General features: G+C 39.8%; 2 protein-coding genes across 2 annotated transcripts; one reads left to right on the top strand and one right to left on the bottom strand.

The window, feature by feature from the left end:
* The first annotated feature begins 1,102 nt into the window (after positions 1 to 1,102).
* Positions 1,103 to 12,237, top strand: slc12a9 (solute carrier family 12 member 9). Its single transcript, XM_039777792.1, has 14 exons — positions 1,103 to 1,426; positions 3,856 to 4,084; positions 4,231 to 4,365; positions 4,478 to 4,615; positions 4,733 to 5,035; positions 5,153 to 5,260; positions 5,446 to 5,557; positions 5,656 to 5,813; positions 5,910 to 5,992; positions 6,083 to 6,207; positions 6,619 to 6,811; positions 6,892 to 7,066; positions 8,271 to 8,417; positions 8,508 to 12,237. The coding sequence occupies exons 2-14, from the start codon at positions 3,892 to 3,894 to the stop codon at positions 9,347 to 9,349; spliced, it is 2,712 nt and encodes a 903-aa protein (XP_039633726.1). The 5' UTR covers positions 1,103 to 1,426; positions 3,856 to 3,891; the 3' UTR covers positions 9,350 to 12,237.
* On the bottom strand, positions 10,995 to 16,497 carry hsd20b2 (hydroxysteroid (20-beta) dehydrogenase 2). The gene is made up of 11 exons (XM_039777793.1): positions 16,281 to 16,497; positions 14,595 to 14,641; positions 14,361 to 14,436; positions 14,128 to 14,238; positions 13,556 to 13,623; positions 13,382 to 13,426; positions 13,220 to 13,254; positions 12,458 to 12,539; positions 12,257 to 12,322; positions 11,231 to 11,380; positions 10,995 to 11,140 (listed from the first exon to the last, which is right to left on the bottom strand). The coding sequence occupies exons 1-11, from the start codon at positions 16,429 to 16,431 to the stop codon at positions 10,997 to 10,999; spliced, it is 975 nt and encodes a 324-aa protein (XP_039633727.1). The 5' UTR covers positions 16,432 to 16,497; the 3' UTR covers positions 10,995 to 10,996.
* Between the last annotated feature and the right edge of the window lie 914 nt (positions 16,498 to 17,411).

Here is a 17,411-nt window from a genome sequence, read left to right as displayed (position 1 = left end):
TTGAAAGGGAACTAAACAGGCTTTCCAACGGTATAAGATTCATTGCCAAAAAGCATTGTTGCCACAGAGAAATAATCTACCAAACACAAATTTCCTTACTTTTTGTTTTAAGTTTATATATCGATCCATCCATCCATCCATCCATCCATCCATCCATCTATCTATCTATCTATCTATCTATCTATCTATCTATCTATCTATCTATCTATCTATCTATCTATCTATCTATCTATCTATCTATCTATCTATCTATCTATGTCTGTCTCTGTTAAACAAAGCAAAGGCCATGCTCGGAGCTAATTTTAAAATTGTTACATTTTCAAAATGACACAAGTAGTAAAATAACTTAACTATAACTATAACTAATGATGCAATGTTTTGGTCAGTGATGGCTGTTGTGATTTAACAGTCCAGCAGGGATCATGAAACAAAAAATAAAAAGGCACATAGCTATACCAGATTCTGTATTTCTCTAAAGGTGACTGTGTCCAGAAATCATTACATTTTGGCACGTTTGTTTAGTGTTATAAGACATGGGCAGAGTCTTGGAAACCATTTGTCCAGGAGTTAGTGAAGTAAGATTGTGGAGATCCTGCATGTCCATGTCCCTGCCCTCCTTAACCATCTCTCTCTAACATCATACAATCCCCATATCAATCCTCTTGTTCATTTTCAGTGCTGGTTTGTTTTCCTGGAGCAGAATGGTAAAAGCTATTTCAGGTATTTTATTTGTTTGTTTGTTTTTATTTTGAGAAAAGATCCATTATTTTAACGAAAACCTTACTTGACATCTTATGTTAGTCCTGCCACATAATGAGCCCAATTTCTATTTATGGAAGTCACAATAATGACCCCTGGTGTGGAGAAGCGCCATTACAGTCCAGCTCACATATGTACAACTTTACATCAGCGCCTCATGCTCATAGGCCCTGTGTGTATGTATGCACGTTTTTTTGAGTGCATACAACCGAAATCACCACTTCACGTGCACTTATTGGAAGTGATTACATTATTGGTGATGTCATGTTTGACTGCAAATAAGGGGCGTGGTTATTTTAGACAAGCAGTAGGCTACATTTGCTCATATTTGTGGTATATTTGCCCTCCCCTTTTGGCAGTCACATGGGCGGTTTCTGCTCTCCCGTGACACTTTTGAACAAATAATAGGAGAACGAGGCGTGCCATTGCTGCTGTGTTGTTATTGGGCAGCACATCTTTCACAGCATCAACTCTGTGGACAGCTCAGTTCTGCCTGTCCGGCCTGCAGCGGTTACATTTGACCGTCCACTGCGCATCTGACCCGGTAGGCTACATCTTCCACCAGAAACAAACCGCTGAGACAAGCAGAGAGAGAGAGAGAAACAGACTCAGTGGGCCACAAAAGAAGCAGGAAGTGCGTGAAACTGTCTCCGGAAGGTTCAGCGAGGTAAGTTTGACTGTCCTCAGTATTTCAGGGGATAACTTACGAAACAGCACAAGGGTGCGTCTGGCCGATAGTATCCTGGATGTTGCTGTTTGAATGACACGCTGCAGGAACACTTTATGCCGGGTACGTTGTTTTATCACTGCCGCGGCCACTTCCACTTCCTGGCCAAGAGTCTCAAAACGTAAACAAACATTTACCCAAGATGCACCTGCAAATGTGGCGTATTATTTAGCATTTGTTTACCCGTTTTGCCCCCGAAAAGACGTAAAGTTTTAATGCCGCATTTGCTCCACCCTCATATGCTACGTAAGTAGAATATGTGACGGAAACGGTGATTTATTTTGGTAACTGACTTGTTTCTGAAGTAGGGTCCGTGGACCCTGACAGGGCCTTTCTAAATAGGTCTAGGCGGTCTGCATAAACATTAGAGGTATCAGCTCAGTGCGTCACCAACAGCATCCTGCAGGTCATGACCGTGAGGCTAAATGTCACTTCCAGCATCAACGACAATAAAGGAACTAACTAAGTATTGATATGCACCAGTGTATGGTTCTCGTTGAAAATACAACTTCCCTGTTTACATAGCTGGCAAGTCATCTTCCCCATGATGGGGTTTTAATCAGATGTATTACTCAAAACTTGTATGTTGTGCAACTGGAATACAAACGGCTAATCCACTAACGTTAGGTGTTAAAAAAGATGTTTGGTCAGCCAGTGTTTGATACAAATGCCTACAGTAGCTCCCTGAAAACACATTATTCTGTCAAATTGGGCTGCACCAGTAATTATTTACAAGATTGATTATTCTTTGGATTAATCATCATTTAATTTATTGAGTTTTTAAAATGCTTGTCCGACCAACAGTCTAAAACTCGAACAACATCAGATAAGATGAATAAAAGCAGCAAATTCTCACATCTGAGCAGCTGGAAGCAGTTTGGGGCATATTTGTATGAAAAATGATACTTATGATACAAATGATGATGTCGTATGATTAGTCGATTATCAAAATAGATGCTGATTAATTTTCTGTCTAACCACTAACTGATTAACGGACTAATATTTTCAGCTTTACTGTCAAAATAATATGAAAATCCTAGGTAGAAAAGAATCAGTAACTGGGTGTAATCCCTGTAATAATTAGAAGATTATGTCCCTTCTGTCCTAATTTCGTGTTTCCCATCATGTGATACGTGTAGCAGAGTTAATAACTCACAGACGGGAGTATATCGTAAAGAAGACTCTTGTAACAGCTTTAGTGATGTAACCGCTTCCTTGAGAAAGAATGGAGAAAGTTGAACGCTTGCATCTGAGAAAAAGAGAACAACCAAGGTCACCTGCACAGAGGGGCTTGCCTGGGCTGCTCAGCTGAGATGTCGGCTTTTCGGTTTGATGTAAAAACAGACAAGCAGCTGCGAATCAGCTGACTGCAAATACCAACCTGAGGTGTGAGGAACAGCTTTTATTAATAAGAGTGAGTTGCAAACTTTAATCGCAGGCTCTCTTTGGTGGCATTTCCGTACTTGATTTTTGCTGTATTGTGTAGTAAATGAATGTAAATAAGGCAAGTGACTGACTGTGGATAAAGTAACAGAACAAGGACTGCATTGTAGTGTCACAGGACTATGTGGCACCTGAGTGCTGACAGACTTGTTTGACTTCAATTGCATACGTTTGTTGATAACTGAATCTGAAGGTTTGTCAAAATCCCAATGTATTCTCAGCTGCTCAAAAGCCTCACACATTTTTTTAAAGTAAACTATTTGTTTATGTGATGATGGAAGCATTCACGAGGTAGAGCATGAGATTTTCTACTGTGGGCACATGATGATCTTCATTGATTGTAAGTGCCTGAAAGGGTAAAAACATCACTGTGTGTTGTTTATGGGTGTGAGAAAACAAACGCCTGTGTGTGTTTGCGGGCTTGTTGCAATTTTTCTTTTGAAACCGAGAACAATACATTGAGTATACACAAACTATATACATTATGAGATAACAATCACATGATATTCCGTGTGACTAATAAATGGTCTCACTTTGTCCCAACAAGAACAAGAACATACACAGGACACAAAAACTTAAATAAAAGTAGACTGTGTGCAGGGCATGTCACATCCTTTACCTTGTAGGCTTTTTTCACAACCTATCTGGTGGGAAAAGGAGAACTCTTTGTTTGTGGGAGATAAAATAAGAGCTGTATTTGCCTGTGCAGCTTAATGATGACAAAGCTGACAGACCTAAAGTGACTGTGACCGTTATCTCCAAATCCAACCCTTTTCCTCTCCACTAAGCATACCGACTGCTATATAACCAGGCAATTAACATTGTTTTACGGAGTAGTGGCTAACACGCATGTTAGAAGTTTTGCCTTACAGCAGTAGATTCAATTCTGTAGTCATATTTCTTTCTTGTTAATTTTTTTTTCACAGGGTCAGCAGACTGATCCCAGGCTCTTCTCACCAACCATGTCAAACGAACGCACCCCTTTGATCCCCTCAGGGGTATGTTGTCTGCCTGTGTGCGGCGCGGAGTCGTCCACCACCCCTGAATCCGCCTCCGAGACACCAAGTAAAGACTCTCGAAAACTAAACACTTTTTTCGGGGTGATGGTGCCGACCATCCTCTCCATGTTCAGCATCGTGCTGTTCCTGAGAACCGGTGAGTGATGCTTTGTGTAAGGAGATTGGGAAAACTAAAAGCTGTATTTGGTTGTAGCCAGTGGATGATTGGATGAATCGCTTACATTATAACTGAGTCACTGTGCTGTACAGTAGTGACTAACACTGATCTGATTCCTCTTGCAGGGTTTGTGGTTGGTCACGCGGGCCTGTTACAGGGTCTATTAATGGTGATTGTAGCCTACACCATTATATCTCTTACAATACTGTCCATCTGTGCCATTTCCACCAACGGTGCTATACAAGGTGGTGGAGCCTACTGTATCCTTAGAGACCGAACCATGGTTTTTCTTGAGTTGTTGAGTGTTTCTTAATCTTGCCTACAGTTTCACTCATTTCAGTTTAAACATCAACCTTAACAAAATGTGACCAGACATGATAAGTCGCTCTCTGGGCCCAGAGTTTGGAGGAAGCATTGGTTTGATGTTCTTCCTGGCCAAAGTATTTGCATGTGGAGAGTATGTACTTGGTCTTGTGGAGGCGATACTTGACGTGTTCGGTTCGGATCCTGGTAAGATTTTGATAATGTTCAGTTTTTAGCTAACTAAACTACCTCACCTACTTCAGTACACATCCCAATTTCATTCTTGAGCATTCTCAGTTTTCTGCCTGTTTTCTTCTGTTATAGAGTCATCTGTTTCCGAGGGGCTGCGGGTGCTTCCTCAGAGTTACTGGTACACAGTGCTGTACTCCTCAGTAGTCCTTCTGCTGTGTCTGCTTGTGTGTCTGGTGGGCGCTCACATCTACTCCCGCACCGCCTTCGTCATCCTGCTGGTGGTCACCGTATCCTTGCTGTCCATCTTCATCAGTTCTGTGGCAGTCAAACCTCGTGATTTTGTCATCACCCACAAGGGATCTGACAACCAAACTGTCCGCTACAACGCCAGCTACACAGGCTTCAGCGCGACCACTCTGAGGAACAACCTGGGCTGTGAGTGTTGGTGTTAGTGAGGATATGAAAGTGCATTCACAAGCAAAGCTACAAGGAGCTTCTAAATTTAGGGGCATCTATTAAAGGTGTTGCTGTTCCTTATTTTTCTCATTGCAGCTGGTTACTCTTTGGACTACAGCACCAACTCTGTCATGTCTTTTGCCACCGTGTTTGCCGTCATGTTCACCAGCTGCACTGGGATTATGGCCGGAGCGAACATGTCAGGTTAAAGCTTGTTGTCTTACATGTATAATCACTGGAGTAGTTTTCCATCATGCCATTGCTACTTTTACCTATGTCGTTATGCAGAATAATGTCAAACAAGAGATTTATTACAATTGAGTAAATCTGCATTGTACACACAGACATGCACAACCTGATGTTTGTTCTCACTCTGCATGTCTCTAAAGGGGACCTGAAGACTCCGAGTGTTTCCATCCCTAAAGGCACCATCACAGCCGTCTTTTACACTTTTACAGTCTATGTCCTCCTCTTCATCTTGGTCAGCGCCACATGTGACAGGTCTGAGATGGTTCATGATAGTGTTGTCTGAAACCTAAAGAGAGGTCAACAATCAAATTAGTAGTTATTTGTTTCTTTTTATTTTTTTATTTTTTTAGAAACCTGTTGATTCAGGATTATGGGTTCCTCCAGAAAATAAACATCTGGTCGCCGTTCGTCACCGTTGGGATATTCTGCGCTGCTCTGTCAGCTGCAATGTGTGCTATGATTGGAGCATCCCGTATCCTCCACGCTCTTGCTCTGGATCACCTCTTTGGTAAGGCTTGAGGTTTTTTTGCTCATCATATCTGTGTTCTTCAGCCGTTTTTTTTTTTTTTTTTTTTTTTAAAGAGGCTTTTGTTCTCCCTCACAGGTTTGCCATTAGCTCCAGCTGCCATCACATCAAATTCTGGGAATCCGTGGGTGGCAGTGCTGTACACCTGGGGTCTGGCACAGGTGAGTAGAGCTTCTGTAGTGTGCAGTTGCATATTTTCAGATTTACAACTGGTTTCCTGAGCTGCGATTTGTGGTGTGTTTGTGTTTCAGTGTGTAGTGTTTGCAGGCCAGCTTAATGCCGTAGCAAGTTTGGTGACTGTTTTTTACTTGCTTGCCTACGCTGCGGTTGACTTGGCCTGTTTGGCTCTAGAGTGGGCGTCGGCACCAAATTTCAGGTAATAAAAGATCAATCACTGTTAAAAGAAAAATAATAAATCCGTAGGCATTGCAAATCATATTTTTCAACAGCCAGTAATTGAATCCTTCAGTGAAGTCAAAACACCTACTATTTAGGAAATATATTACAATTTAAATACTTTTTTAGGCTTTCATTCTGAAATCTAAAATTGCTCAGTGAAAAAAGAGAAGCTAGTATTTAAGGTAGTAAAGGCTCACAATAGTGAGATTTGAAAGGCAGAGATTTTAGCACTAGTCCTCAACATTATATAGATTAACAACCCAATCAGCCTCAGTTTATTACCATCATATATTTTATGGGACAGTAAAATTAATATTTATTGCCTTTCTCTGCCTTGGTTTTTCATGTGTCTGGTGGCCTTAGTTCTTTGTCTCTGTGTGTTTAACAGACCAACCTTCCAGCTCTTCTCCTGGCACACCTGCCTGCTGGGCATCCTGAGCTGTTTAGTGATGATGTTCGTCATTAACCCTGTGTACTCCTCAGGCAGCATCGTCCTCCTGTTACTGCTGCTGCTTTTCCTCCATTACAGATCGCCCACCAGCAGCTGGGGCTACATCAGCCAGGCTCTCATTTTCCATCAGGTATCTGGACTCATGCAGAGACACACTTAAACAGACATGCGCTTCAGTATTTCAACAGTGCTGTCTTCCTTTTGGTTTAGGTGCGCAAGTATCTGTTGATGCTGGATGTGAGGAAAGACCATGTGAAGTTCTGGAGGCCGCAGATGTTGTTAATGGTGGCCAACCCTCGCTCCTCCTGTCAGCTCATCCTGTTCATCAACCAGCTGAAGAAGGGAGGACTGTATGTGTTGGGCCACGTGCAGCTGGGAGATCTGGGTAATTCTCTGTTTATGGTCTGTGATGGCCATCTGCAGCCAACTGTATGAAATTATTCTTATCTTTGAATCAGTGTAGCCAAGTCAAACTCACCTTTTGGCCTTTTCATGTGTCTGGAAGCCTTTCACTGATGTATTCAACATGATATCATGTGATCATTTTTTTATCATTCATTATGAGATCTCATGAGTAGGATAAGCACGAAATATTAAAGTAGTTTGCATATCACTGACGTTGTGTCACAGATCTGATTGGATCACCTGAAGTCCACAGGCACCATCACGGAAGACTACCTCATGGGCTTTCGCTTTCCATCTGCTGCTTCTCTTGCATTATTAATAAGATAATAAGTTTCCTCTGTATCATTGTTGCATTAGACCATAGAGTTTCAAAACCAGCCATCCTTTAAATTCAGCCAAACGTCTAGCTCTTTCTTTATTTTGATAAATATGCACAAACCTTTCCAACCGTGAGATTATATATTTGTGATGCACCCCAAGAATTAAGAAAGAAAGGTGCTAACATATTCTTTCATTCATTCACTTACTCCCAGTTTGCCTTTCTGCCCCCTGGTGACCATTAGGATACATTGCAACTTCTATTCAATGCATGTGCAGTGTTGGAAAGTAACTAAGTACATTTGCTCAAGTACTGCAGTTCAAATTTGAATGCTTTTAATTCACTTGAATATTTCCATTTATGCTACATTATACTCTATTACATTTCAGTGGGGAAATATTGTACTTTTACTTTACTACATTTGTTTAACAGCTGTAGTTAGTACTTCATTTTTAGATTAAACTGTACCTTTTTGACTTGGGGTCCTCTTACAAAGAGGTCAATTTATCCAATATTAGTTAGAAAATGAGTTAAGAATAGTCAGCCAATGGAACCACTGGACTAACTGTATTTAAAGTCCACCTAAACCAGCTAAAAAAGTAATTATGCATTGACGCATCACTAGTACTTTTACTTTTACATAAGTGGGATTTCAAATGCAGGACTCTTACCTGTAACAGAGAATTTTTACATTGTGGTACTTTTTACTTAAGTAAAGGGCCTGAGTACTTCTATCACTGTTCTGCAATTTTGATGAAATGTATTCAGTAGTATTGCATCTATGAAATAAAGAAATGTTTTGTGTTACCGTTTGTATTCTTCAAATCCACGCAGTAAATTTATTTGAGCCTTTCCTGTGTTTTAGACTCCCTGCCATCAGACCCGGTCCAGCAGCAGTACAACTTCTGGTTGAGCCTAGTTGATAAACTCGGGGTGAAGGCCTTTGTAGACCTGACGCTGTCTCTCTCTGTCAGGCAGGGAACACAGCATCTGCTGCGCATCACAGGCCTAGGTAAGCTCTGATATCTCTTATCCCTGTCATGGGCACATTCATTACACATTATGATGTTGCTTTATCCACACTTCTGTTTCCCTTTACAAGGTGGCATGAAGCCCAACACATTGATTTTGGGTTTCTATGACAGCTGTACTCCTGAGGACTTCTTCCTACAAGATTCTGCGTTCTGTGACTCTTCCATTGGTCGGGGGAGTGAGGGCGAATATAATTTTGGGGTTGATTTGCCTTCATTACAGGCCCATTTTCCCCCAGTCCGACATGTGGAGAGCCCACGCTGGCTATCACCAGAGGAGTACGTAGGGATAATTTCTGACGCCATTAAAATGAACAAGAACGTGTGCCTCGCCCGCTATTTCTTCCAGTTAGAGGGAGAGGGTAAAGATAGCAAGGTGGACGGGCCAGAACGGACAATAGATGTGTGGCCTCTTAACCTGCTCCAGCCAGGCAGCCGTGATTATGAGGATGTGTGCAGCCTCTTCCTGCTGCAGATGGCCTGCGTCCTCAACATGTCCAGCAAATGGCGGCATGCAAGAATGAGAATCTTCCTGAATGTGGAGACTGAGTCTAACGACCAGGGCTGGGTGGTTAACGAAGAGACGTTCCGAGAGTTGCTGAGGAAGCTGAGGATCAGGGCGTCGATAAAGATCGTTCCGTGGGACTCTGTGGTGCAGCACCACGTTCAGCCAGATGGGGAGCTCCCTGCAGAGCCAACACAAGCTCTGTCTGAGGACTTCCTGTCCGCGGTGAACAGTATGTTGATGGAGCACAGCTCGCAAGCCACTGTTCGCTTCCTGTATTTACCTCGACCCACTGGTCACCGCAGCCAGTCACAGCAGTACTTGGCTCAGGTGGAAGCAGTGACCAATAGTTTGGGGCCAACGCTTCTGATTCACGGTGTCACCTCAGTCACATACACTGATCTGTGAGCATGTGCAGTCATGGGTTTTGTTCATTAATATTAAAGTTGCAGCAAAGTCTTATCTGTGTAAGTATAAACTCTTGTTACATGTAAAATGAACACATAATGTAAAGAAAAGTGGATGCTAAGGTACAGTATGTAGTAGCAGTTACTATACGTTCACCTAATGCAGCTTTAGTTGTTGTTTTACTAAAGCTTACAAAAGGACCACAGTCGAGTGCATTTTCAAAATTGGTCCCTTGAGGTTTTTGCATTCAAATAGGATATTTCCTATTTATATGTACTTGAACTGGCTTGCTGATTGAGCCAAGAAATGGGGGAATACTAACTTTTGTGGCCGTGATTTCTGTCGACATAACCTCCTGTTTGCATTAGCTTTAGGCCTGTCTTTTCACATGAGACAGAAATTAGAAATTTGTCAAAGACTTCTCAAAACAAAAACACATTTTGTTTGGAGCAATACGGGTTGTCTCAGACATTGAATATAAAATGTCTATATATATATATATATATATAATTTCAGGGATGGAATTATGAATTTCTTTTGCCACAACAATTGACCACAGTAAAAACTTATTTTCCTGGTTCAGTTTCTTAATAGTATTGTGTTAATACATAATAACTTCTGTATTTTTGTTGCTTGTTTTTACTACATTCTCACATTTCTGCTGGTTGCTGGACCAAGTCATCCAAATACTTTTTCTTTCTAAACAGATTTTTGATTCCCATGCTTTTCTGCAAACATGACTTGTGTCTGTTACATGTGCTTCTCTAGTCTTCACAAAGGGATCCGTTACATATGTTTTACCTCAGAATGATGAACTGTATTTGTTGCTATTGTGCTAACCTAAAAAAATATATTGCGATTTTTGTTTTCAAAATAACACCAAAAAGTGTTAGTGATGGTCACTTTAATCCATTCTCAGTCAGGACCAGGAACAGCAATGATTCAGACCAAGGCCAGGTTGACACCAAAGTAAGTTGTTACACAGCAATTAATTTACCCTATTTACAAAATACAGAATAAAAGAAAGTTAGAATAAAGTTACTGCATTCTTCTCACATTTTGTTTTATACTGTGCAACACTCACCAAAACATAAATAGGAAATTGATGAAAAGTTGCACAACCTTTTGGCATGTTCTATTTTGAGTTGTGGTTCTCGGTCAGTGAGAAAGCCTGAAAGGGCTGACTCTTGTATACTAATAGTTGTTACTTGTACATATTGTCATATGTTTAAATATATGCCAAATGTACTGTGTATCTGTATCTTTGTAACTGTAATATTGTAAGATCTTAACAAAAAAACATGTATTTAAAAGATTTCTTAAATGCAAAGCAATACAGATTGTGTCTGTATATCTGAAGTGTAATAGTGTAAATATTAATAGAAACTCTGTTATGCTACCCTGCAAATTTGCTCCATAGATAAAATAAAAATGTCATGCAATAATTGAGAATAAATAAATGTACAAAATATATCATAATTACATATATAGTGTATAGTGTAGCTCATTTATAGTAACCTCAATACACACATTTGAGGTATCTGAGAAGTGGACCTACAGTGAAGATAATCTATTATAAAGCCCATAGTCACGTGTAAAGTAAACATTCATGCCAGTAAGAACTTCAGCATGCAGATGCAGGCAAGACTACTCTTCCTTTTCCCCAAGCTTCTCCTTTTCCTTGCACACTCTTATATAATATTTGCTGTCTTCTGCGACATTTCGTAGCTTTCTTATGAGGAATGGTGACATACGAAACCAGTCCGGCAGGAGTATTGCAAGAGCCATGCCCTGTAGGATGATAGGAAAGAGAAGATGAGACATTAATATATCATAGCAGCTGACAGTTTGTAAGTGATCACAGTCTCTCATCTCTCTGACCTGGAGAGCGTGAGACAGACAGCCGCTGGTGTAGCTGGAGTGACCCACAGTGTTCAAGGCCTCACTCGCGAACCTGGAAGCACTCTTCGCAAAGCGGTTGCCACTCACGTTTTTCGTCATGTTGGTGGACACCATGAAGGGGGCCACACACTGGGGGGGAGAAAATGACTGGTTGGACTAGTTAAACTTCCCTTTATATCATACACATATTGCTGACTTTTAAAAGTGATTTTCAGTTTTAGCACTGAGACTGACAAACACTGAGTCCAGTGCAGATATATCTAAAGTAGGGTGTGTTTGATGCAACCATGCAGTAAATTAAAAAAAGAGGAACATATAAAGGAAAAGGAAGTGATTTCCTCTGTGTAAGATCAATAAAGTTTATCTTATCTCATAACCTGAGTCAATGAGAGCAGCAGAACAAACTGTTCTAATTAATTATTGACTGCATACACACAGAAACTTCAAATGTACAGTCACTTACTTTGACAGCCAAATTTAAGGAGAACATAATTCTTTTGTTTTCTGTGTGTGTTATTCAGATGGAATGGTATCTGGTCAAAAACAGGCTTTCAGGATCTCAGACATCTTTCTGAGAGGATTACCAAACACAAAGCGTCCCCCCCCCCCCTAATTGTTTCCAATAATTTTCAATCAAGTGTCATTGTTTTGAAGTATCTGGAGTTACAACCTTTCTCTATTCTTGTTAGGGAATTTGCTTTCTGTGAATTTCCGACTTTACCTTACGTCTCTGTTAGAGGCTTATAAGGGTTATGTTCTATTCTTGCTTTCTACCCCTCACATAACTATGTCTTATGTTACACGGTTTCCCAATTCTAGTTGAGTTGAGTGCATTATTATCTACTCATTCATTTATGACCGACATTTATTTCTAGAGAAATCTTTTGACAAGTTGTTTTGTTTTGGTAACGGGTTGAAATCATATGTTGGTTCACTTTGTAAGATGATGATTTTTGTATATTATTAAATTTCCTCCAGCTTGTGTACACATATCCTATACTTTACCTGAACAATTATTCCCTTTGACTTGTACTCAGCATGCAGACACTGAGAGAAATATGTTACAAAAATCTGAAAGAAAGAAGAAAGTCAAAGTCACAAAACAAAGTGCCATGAAATTGTGTGCTAATCAGTGAATGTGTAATGGTGTGATCTGATGAGGGTGTGTTTGAATGAATATGTGCACATAAATAACAGAGAAAGTACCTTAGTGGCGGAATAAAGAGACAACAAAGGCTGTGGACGGACGCCGGCTTCAGAGGAGATATTGATGATCAGCCCTGTCCCTCTGGGAAGGAGATGGAAGACAAACATTCATTGGAGATGTTCCAATAACATTATTTGGTTACACTTTACTTGAAGTTTTCTACATAAGAGTGACATGACACTGTCATGAACGTGTCATAAAACATTATAAACAAGTCATAAACGTTTATGACGTAACTCTTTTTTAGTGTCATTCGGTTTAGTCATGACAAGTTAGGGTTAGGGTTAGGGTTCATGTGTCATGACAGTGTCATGTGAGTGTCATGTGTTCATGACAGTGTTATGTCACTCTTAATGTAGAAAACTTCAAGTATAGTGTTACTCATTATATTCTTCCTGAAACAAATTCTGATACATACCTGTACCTACTTGTGTATCGGCTGATACTAAGTACAGATCCGATACCAGCGTTAATATATGTACATATACAGAGAATGAATGCCAGATAACTTTCTTTTATTATCTAGATTTAGAGTCTGTCATAACTGAAAAAGAACATCAATGAACTTCTTTAAAATACATGTTTTATGTGGTATCGGATCGGTTCATAGACTCGCACACTCGCCGATACTGATACCAGCATTTTAGGCAGTATCTGAGGCATTTCTGATACTGGTATTGGTGTTGGAACAACTCTAAAATTCATCCTACAGTCTCATTACTTTATATCAACCGTTAACTTCTGGATGTTTGTGACAATACCTTTCAACCATGCCTGGAAGAACCAGTCTGGTCATCTAAGTGAAGAAAATATAAAATCATGAACAAATATAGCCATGAACAAAAACCCCAACTGTTTTTAGATACAGTGGAAAAGGTGACTTATAAAAACACAGCCAGTAAATCCTCACATAGATATCTTACCTGAGGGACTGACAGCATGTTACAGTTGACAACCTGAGTGATTTTCTGGTCAGAATAAACACACAAATGAGTTATACATTAGAGACAAACATGACCTTTGACAGCCTGAGTCAGTCAAAATGAATTACCTATTGTATTGTCTTCAGAAAACGATGCAAAAGATGCAAAAGTTACCTGTTCAACATCTGGTATTTCCAGGAAATAGGCAAAATGATCAGAATAGGCCATTCCTACATTGTTAACTGTATGGATTACAAAGACACAAACAACCTTTGTTAATAAGCATTTGTCAATCTTTAACTGATCTATTCCTTTTCCCTTCAACTATTTGGCCTGTTAAATTAGCCTTTTACAGGTAAGAAAACATATTTTCATATTTAAAATCTGGAGCTGCAGGTGGCTCAGCCTCTAAAGGAATCGTTCAACACACAATAAATATATTAAATACACTTATTTGCTTTCTTGAGGAGAGTTAACTAGATGAGAAGATTGATACCACTCTCATGTATGATAAATATGAAGCTACAGCCAGGGGACAGTTAGATTAGCTTAGCACAAAGACTGAAAACATGGGGGGAAGCCAGCCTGGCAAACATCTACCCACCAGCTCCTCTAAAGCTCATGGGGGGTTATGTCCTGGACTAGCTGTTTTATCTGTCATTTTTTTCTAGAAAAATTGCTTCCAATATTTCTCAATTTATAAACATTTGAATACTACAATTTTCTGTAATTGGTTGACCTGTTACCCAGAATCCCAATCTCCAGTCCCTGTAGTTCTTCAGCTATAGCAGGGTAGATACTTTGACCATCTGTGAAGTCCACTTGGATGGTGTGAGTCTTTCGTCCATATTGATCTTCTGAAGGGGACGAGGAATATTTAGGATTATTTCTGCTCTTGAGTTGCACATGGAAAAACAAATGTGTTTACTGCAACTGGAAAACAGCAGGAGAATAACAGTATTATTTTAACTTCACTCACCTATCTCTTTGGCAATCATTTGAAGCTTATCATCAGATCTGCTTACCAAAACAACATCCAGGCCTCTTCGTGCCAGCTAGAAGGAGACATGCAGGACAAGCATGTTTGGTAGCTCTGCACTGTCGAGATCTTAAATAGCTTAACAAATATCAACCAACTATCCCCAGCTTCTAACTTCAAATTTGGACCCCCAAAATGGAGAGAAATTGTTGTAGAATGAAGTTGGAGACTCACCTCACTGGCATAAGCTTTACCAATGCCAGATGTGGCACCAGTAACAACTGCACAACGGACAAAACACAGACATGTTAGAGGAATTCATTTTGCATTGAATTATTAATGTCCATTTGTTTCACACAGTTATTAAGTCATGACAGAAGTTTACAAGATTTGACTACCAATACAATATGATCCACTTCACCCTGATGTCATGTTTTTATGTAAAAATTGTAAGTGGTCATTGTAAGTAGCTACTTTTCTTTCTTGTAGTGAGTATATTGTTTTTATCTGGTGTTAAAACATTATCTCTAAAACGTTTGTCACAATAACCACAATCAAGTTAGCTCATTTACCAAACTCAACCAGTTCTGCCAAAATACAGTAACATTTTTCAGATTTGCCAAACTAACTGTTGCACACAATTCTGCATTTCAACCAGTCTGCAGGGCTAAAATACAGTTTGCCACATTGAGCCTCAGATAAAAATGTTAGTTATTAAATTGTCCAAGTATAAAGCAGAGGCCAATGAGCTCTAATTGCTAAGACTTCAGACAGAGGCACAGGGGAGAGGAAAAGTTAGAGGAAGAGGAGGAAAATGTCCTGAAACACCCCTGTTGCTTAGCCAGAGAAAACATTCCCTGCTACTCTATGTGGATAAGATCCTGGTTTCACAGAAACCCAAGACAAAAGGCCCAGTTTCTTTTCGTCATCTTCTGTACATACTGTTTGGACCATTAAATAGTTTACTCATCAGAAAGTGTCATAAATGAATGAAAACTGCACCAATTTAAGAAAATAATATGGGAAATTGACTTGAAGTTGATATGTGTCTGTAGAGGGTTGAAATGTTCGCAGGCAACAAAACGGAAATGTCCCATCAAGTAAGAATGTGAACAGCTTATCAAGTCCCTTATCAAACTGACTTCACAGAAAGGGAGCCTGCATCGCAATATTTGGATTTTGCAAGAAAATCCAAATATTGCCATGCACATCTCAGCTGTCTGCACCCTGTTGTTCACTAATTTACAGTCTTTAATAAATTCTACATCGTCCACCAGTTTCAGAAATGAACAAATTTAGTCACTGAAAGCTGCATTAGCTATAATTTCACAGTAGTAAACTGTGAATCAGTGATATCGGTGAGATGCCTGCGAAGAGCCAAAAGGACACTAAAAGATAGCCATACTACTTCTACTTCCTCAGCCTGTGAGACTTCTTTTTTTTAATGTTTTTTATTAATGCAATATTACAGTACAAGAAGACACAGGACAATTGGACAGTGATAAAACATACAGACATTAGGACATTAAGACAAGTACAGTACAATGATTTATATTGGTCTGGGAGGTCGAATTTTGGCTAGTGTTGTGACATGACATGTTATGTGAGGTTTGTTTGTAAGGAGGATGGCTAGTGAGGAATGACAAAGAAAAGAGGGAGAGAGACAAACATCAACATCAAATACATTTTATTATTGTATTTTATAACTTTTTTAGTCTATTTGAGCTTGTTTTTATTGTTTTTATATCTCTTTGAACTGTTTTTCATTGCTTTTTAATGTTTTATGTAATAATTTAAAATACTGTGTGTATACGTGTGTATGTAAACACATCTGACAGCCAACATTTTGTTTAGCTACAAAAGCAACTTGTAAGAGAACATAAAGACATACATACACACTTTTTCTTTCTTTGACATTACCTGCCCATTGTCCATATGTTCTCAAATCAACATGCCAAAGCTCCGACAAAACAAATTGTCTGAATCCACACCAACATTTCCAGGCCAGATTCAGCAGGTGGAAAAAAACAGTAAATCCCCCAAAGATGGCCAGCATTTCAGTGGATGACATTTTGCAGCAGAGCTTTGATTGAACAGGATTCTCTTGATGGACGAATGTTTAAAAGGTGGTTAATCCTAATTTTATATTAGAGGAAATGAGAACTTTCTCTTATGTAGTGCACTCCTCCCACACTGCTCCACCCCTCACTGTGTGCTGCTGTCAGACACTGGGAGCTTGTCAGACAACAAACACCCCTGGAGCCACTCGATGCACCTGTATGGAAGTGTAGAGTTTTTAAAATGTTAAAACAATGCTGATCTTTGATGTCAATGTACTTTTATGTTTTAATGTAATTACAATATACGCTGCAGCTGGGTTAGGCAGAAGAATTGTGTCAATGCTGTTAGACCCAATCGATATCCTTCTCTAACATACTGATTCCTAAGTTTCTCAAGACAATTAAATCATGTCTGTCTGCTCTCTTAAACTCAGGGGGTGGTTAATTAATTAATTAAATCATGTCTGACTGTTCTCCTGAGGTTTAGAGGGGGTGGCCCTTCTTTTGTCACACGGCAGGAAGAAACCCTTTTTACTGTTTATCTGTCTTGGAGCTGACCCCTGTTGGGGTGCCGACTAGATTAGACCAAAGAATGTTTATTCTGGTAGTTTAAGCGGAATTTACATCCTCATGATAGAGCCTTCATCTTTGGCCCTGAGTGGCCTCAAACACACAAGGATTAAGAAGTACGCCTTCCTCATCTGGGCGACGAAGGACCAACGGAAAATGGCCCTAATAAGCCACATGGGGAAAAGGAACTGCCCACATCTCCAGGAGAATATAGTGAGCAGGGGAGAGAAGGAATGGAGCTGAAAGTTGTGAATCTGTGAGGAGAGACAGCTGTTCAGACCGCTGAAGCGTCAAAACTTGTTTTGTCATGCCATTTTGTTATTGAATCTTTTTGTTAAATCTTCATTGGACCAAGCCTCTCCTTTCTCAGAATCTGAAAACGCAACAGAAGCATTTGGCAGACTAAATGAAAATGTAAGCT

Source organism: Perca fluviatilis, chromosome 16 (assembly GCF_010015445.1).
Source record: "Perca fluviatilis chromosome 16, GENO_Pfluv_1.0, whole genome shotgun sequence".
Classification (NCBI taxonomy): Eukaryota; Metazoa; Chordata; class Actinopteri; order Perciformes; family Percidae; genus Perca; species Perca fluviatilis.
The sequence above is the reverse complement of the archived record's forward strand: the minus strand, read 5'-3'. Positions and strand labels throughout refer to the sequence as shown.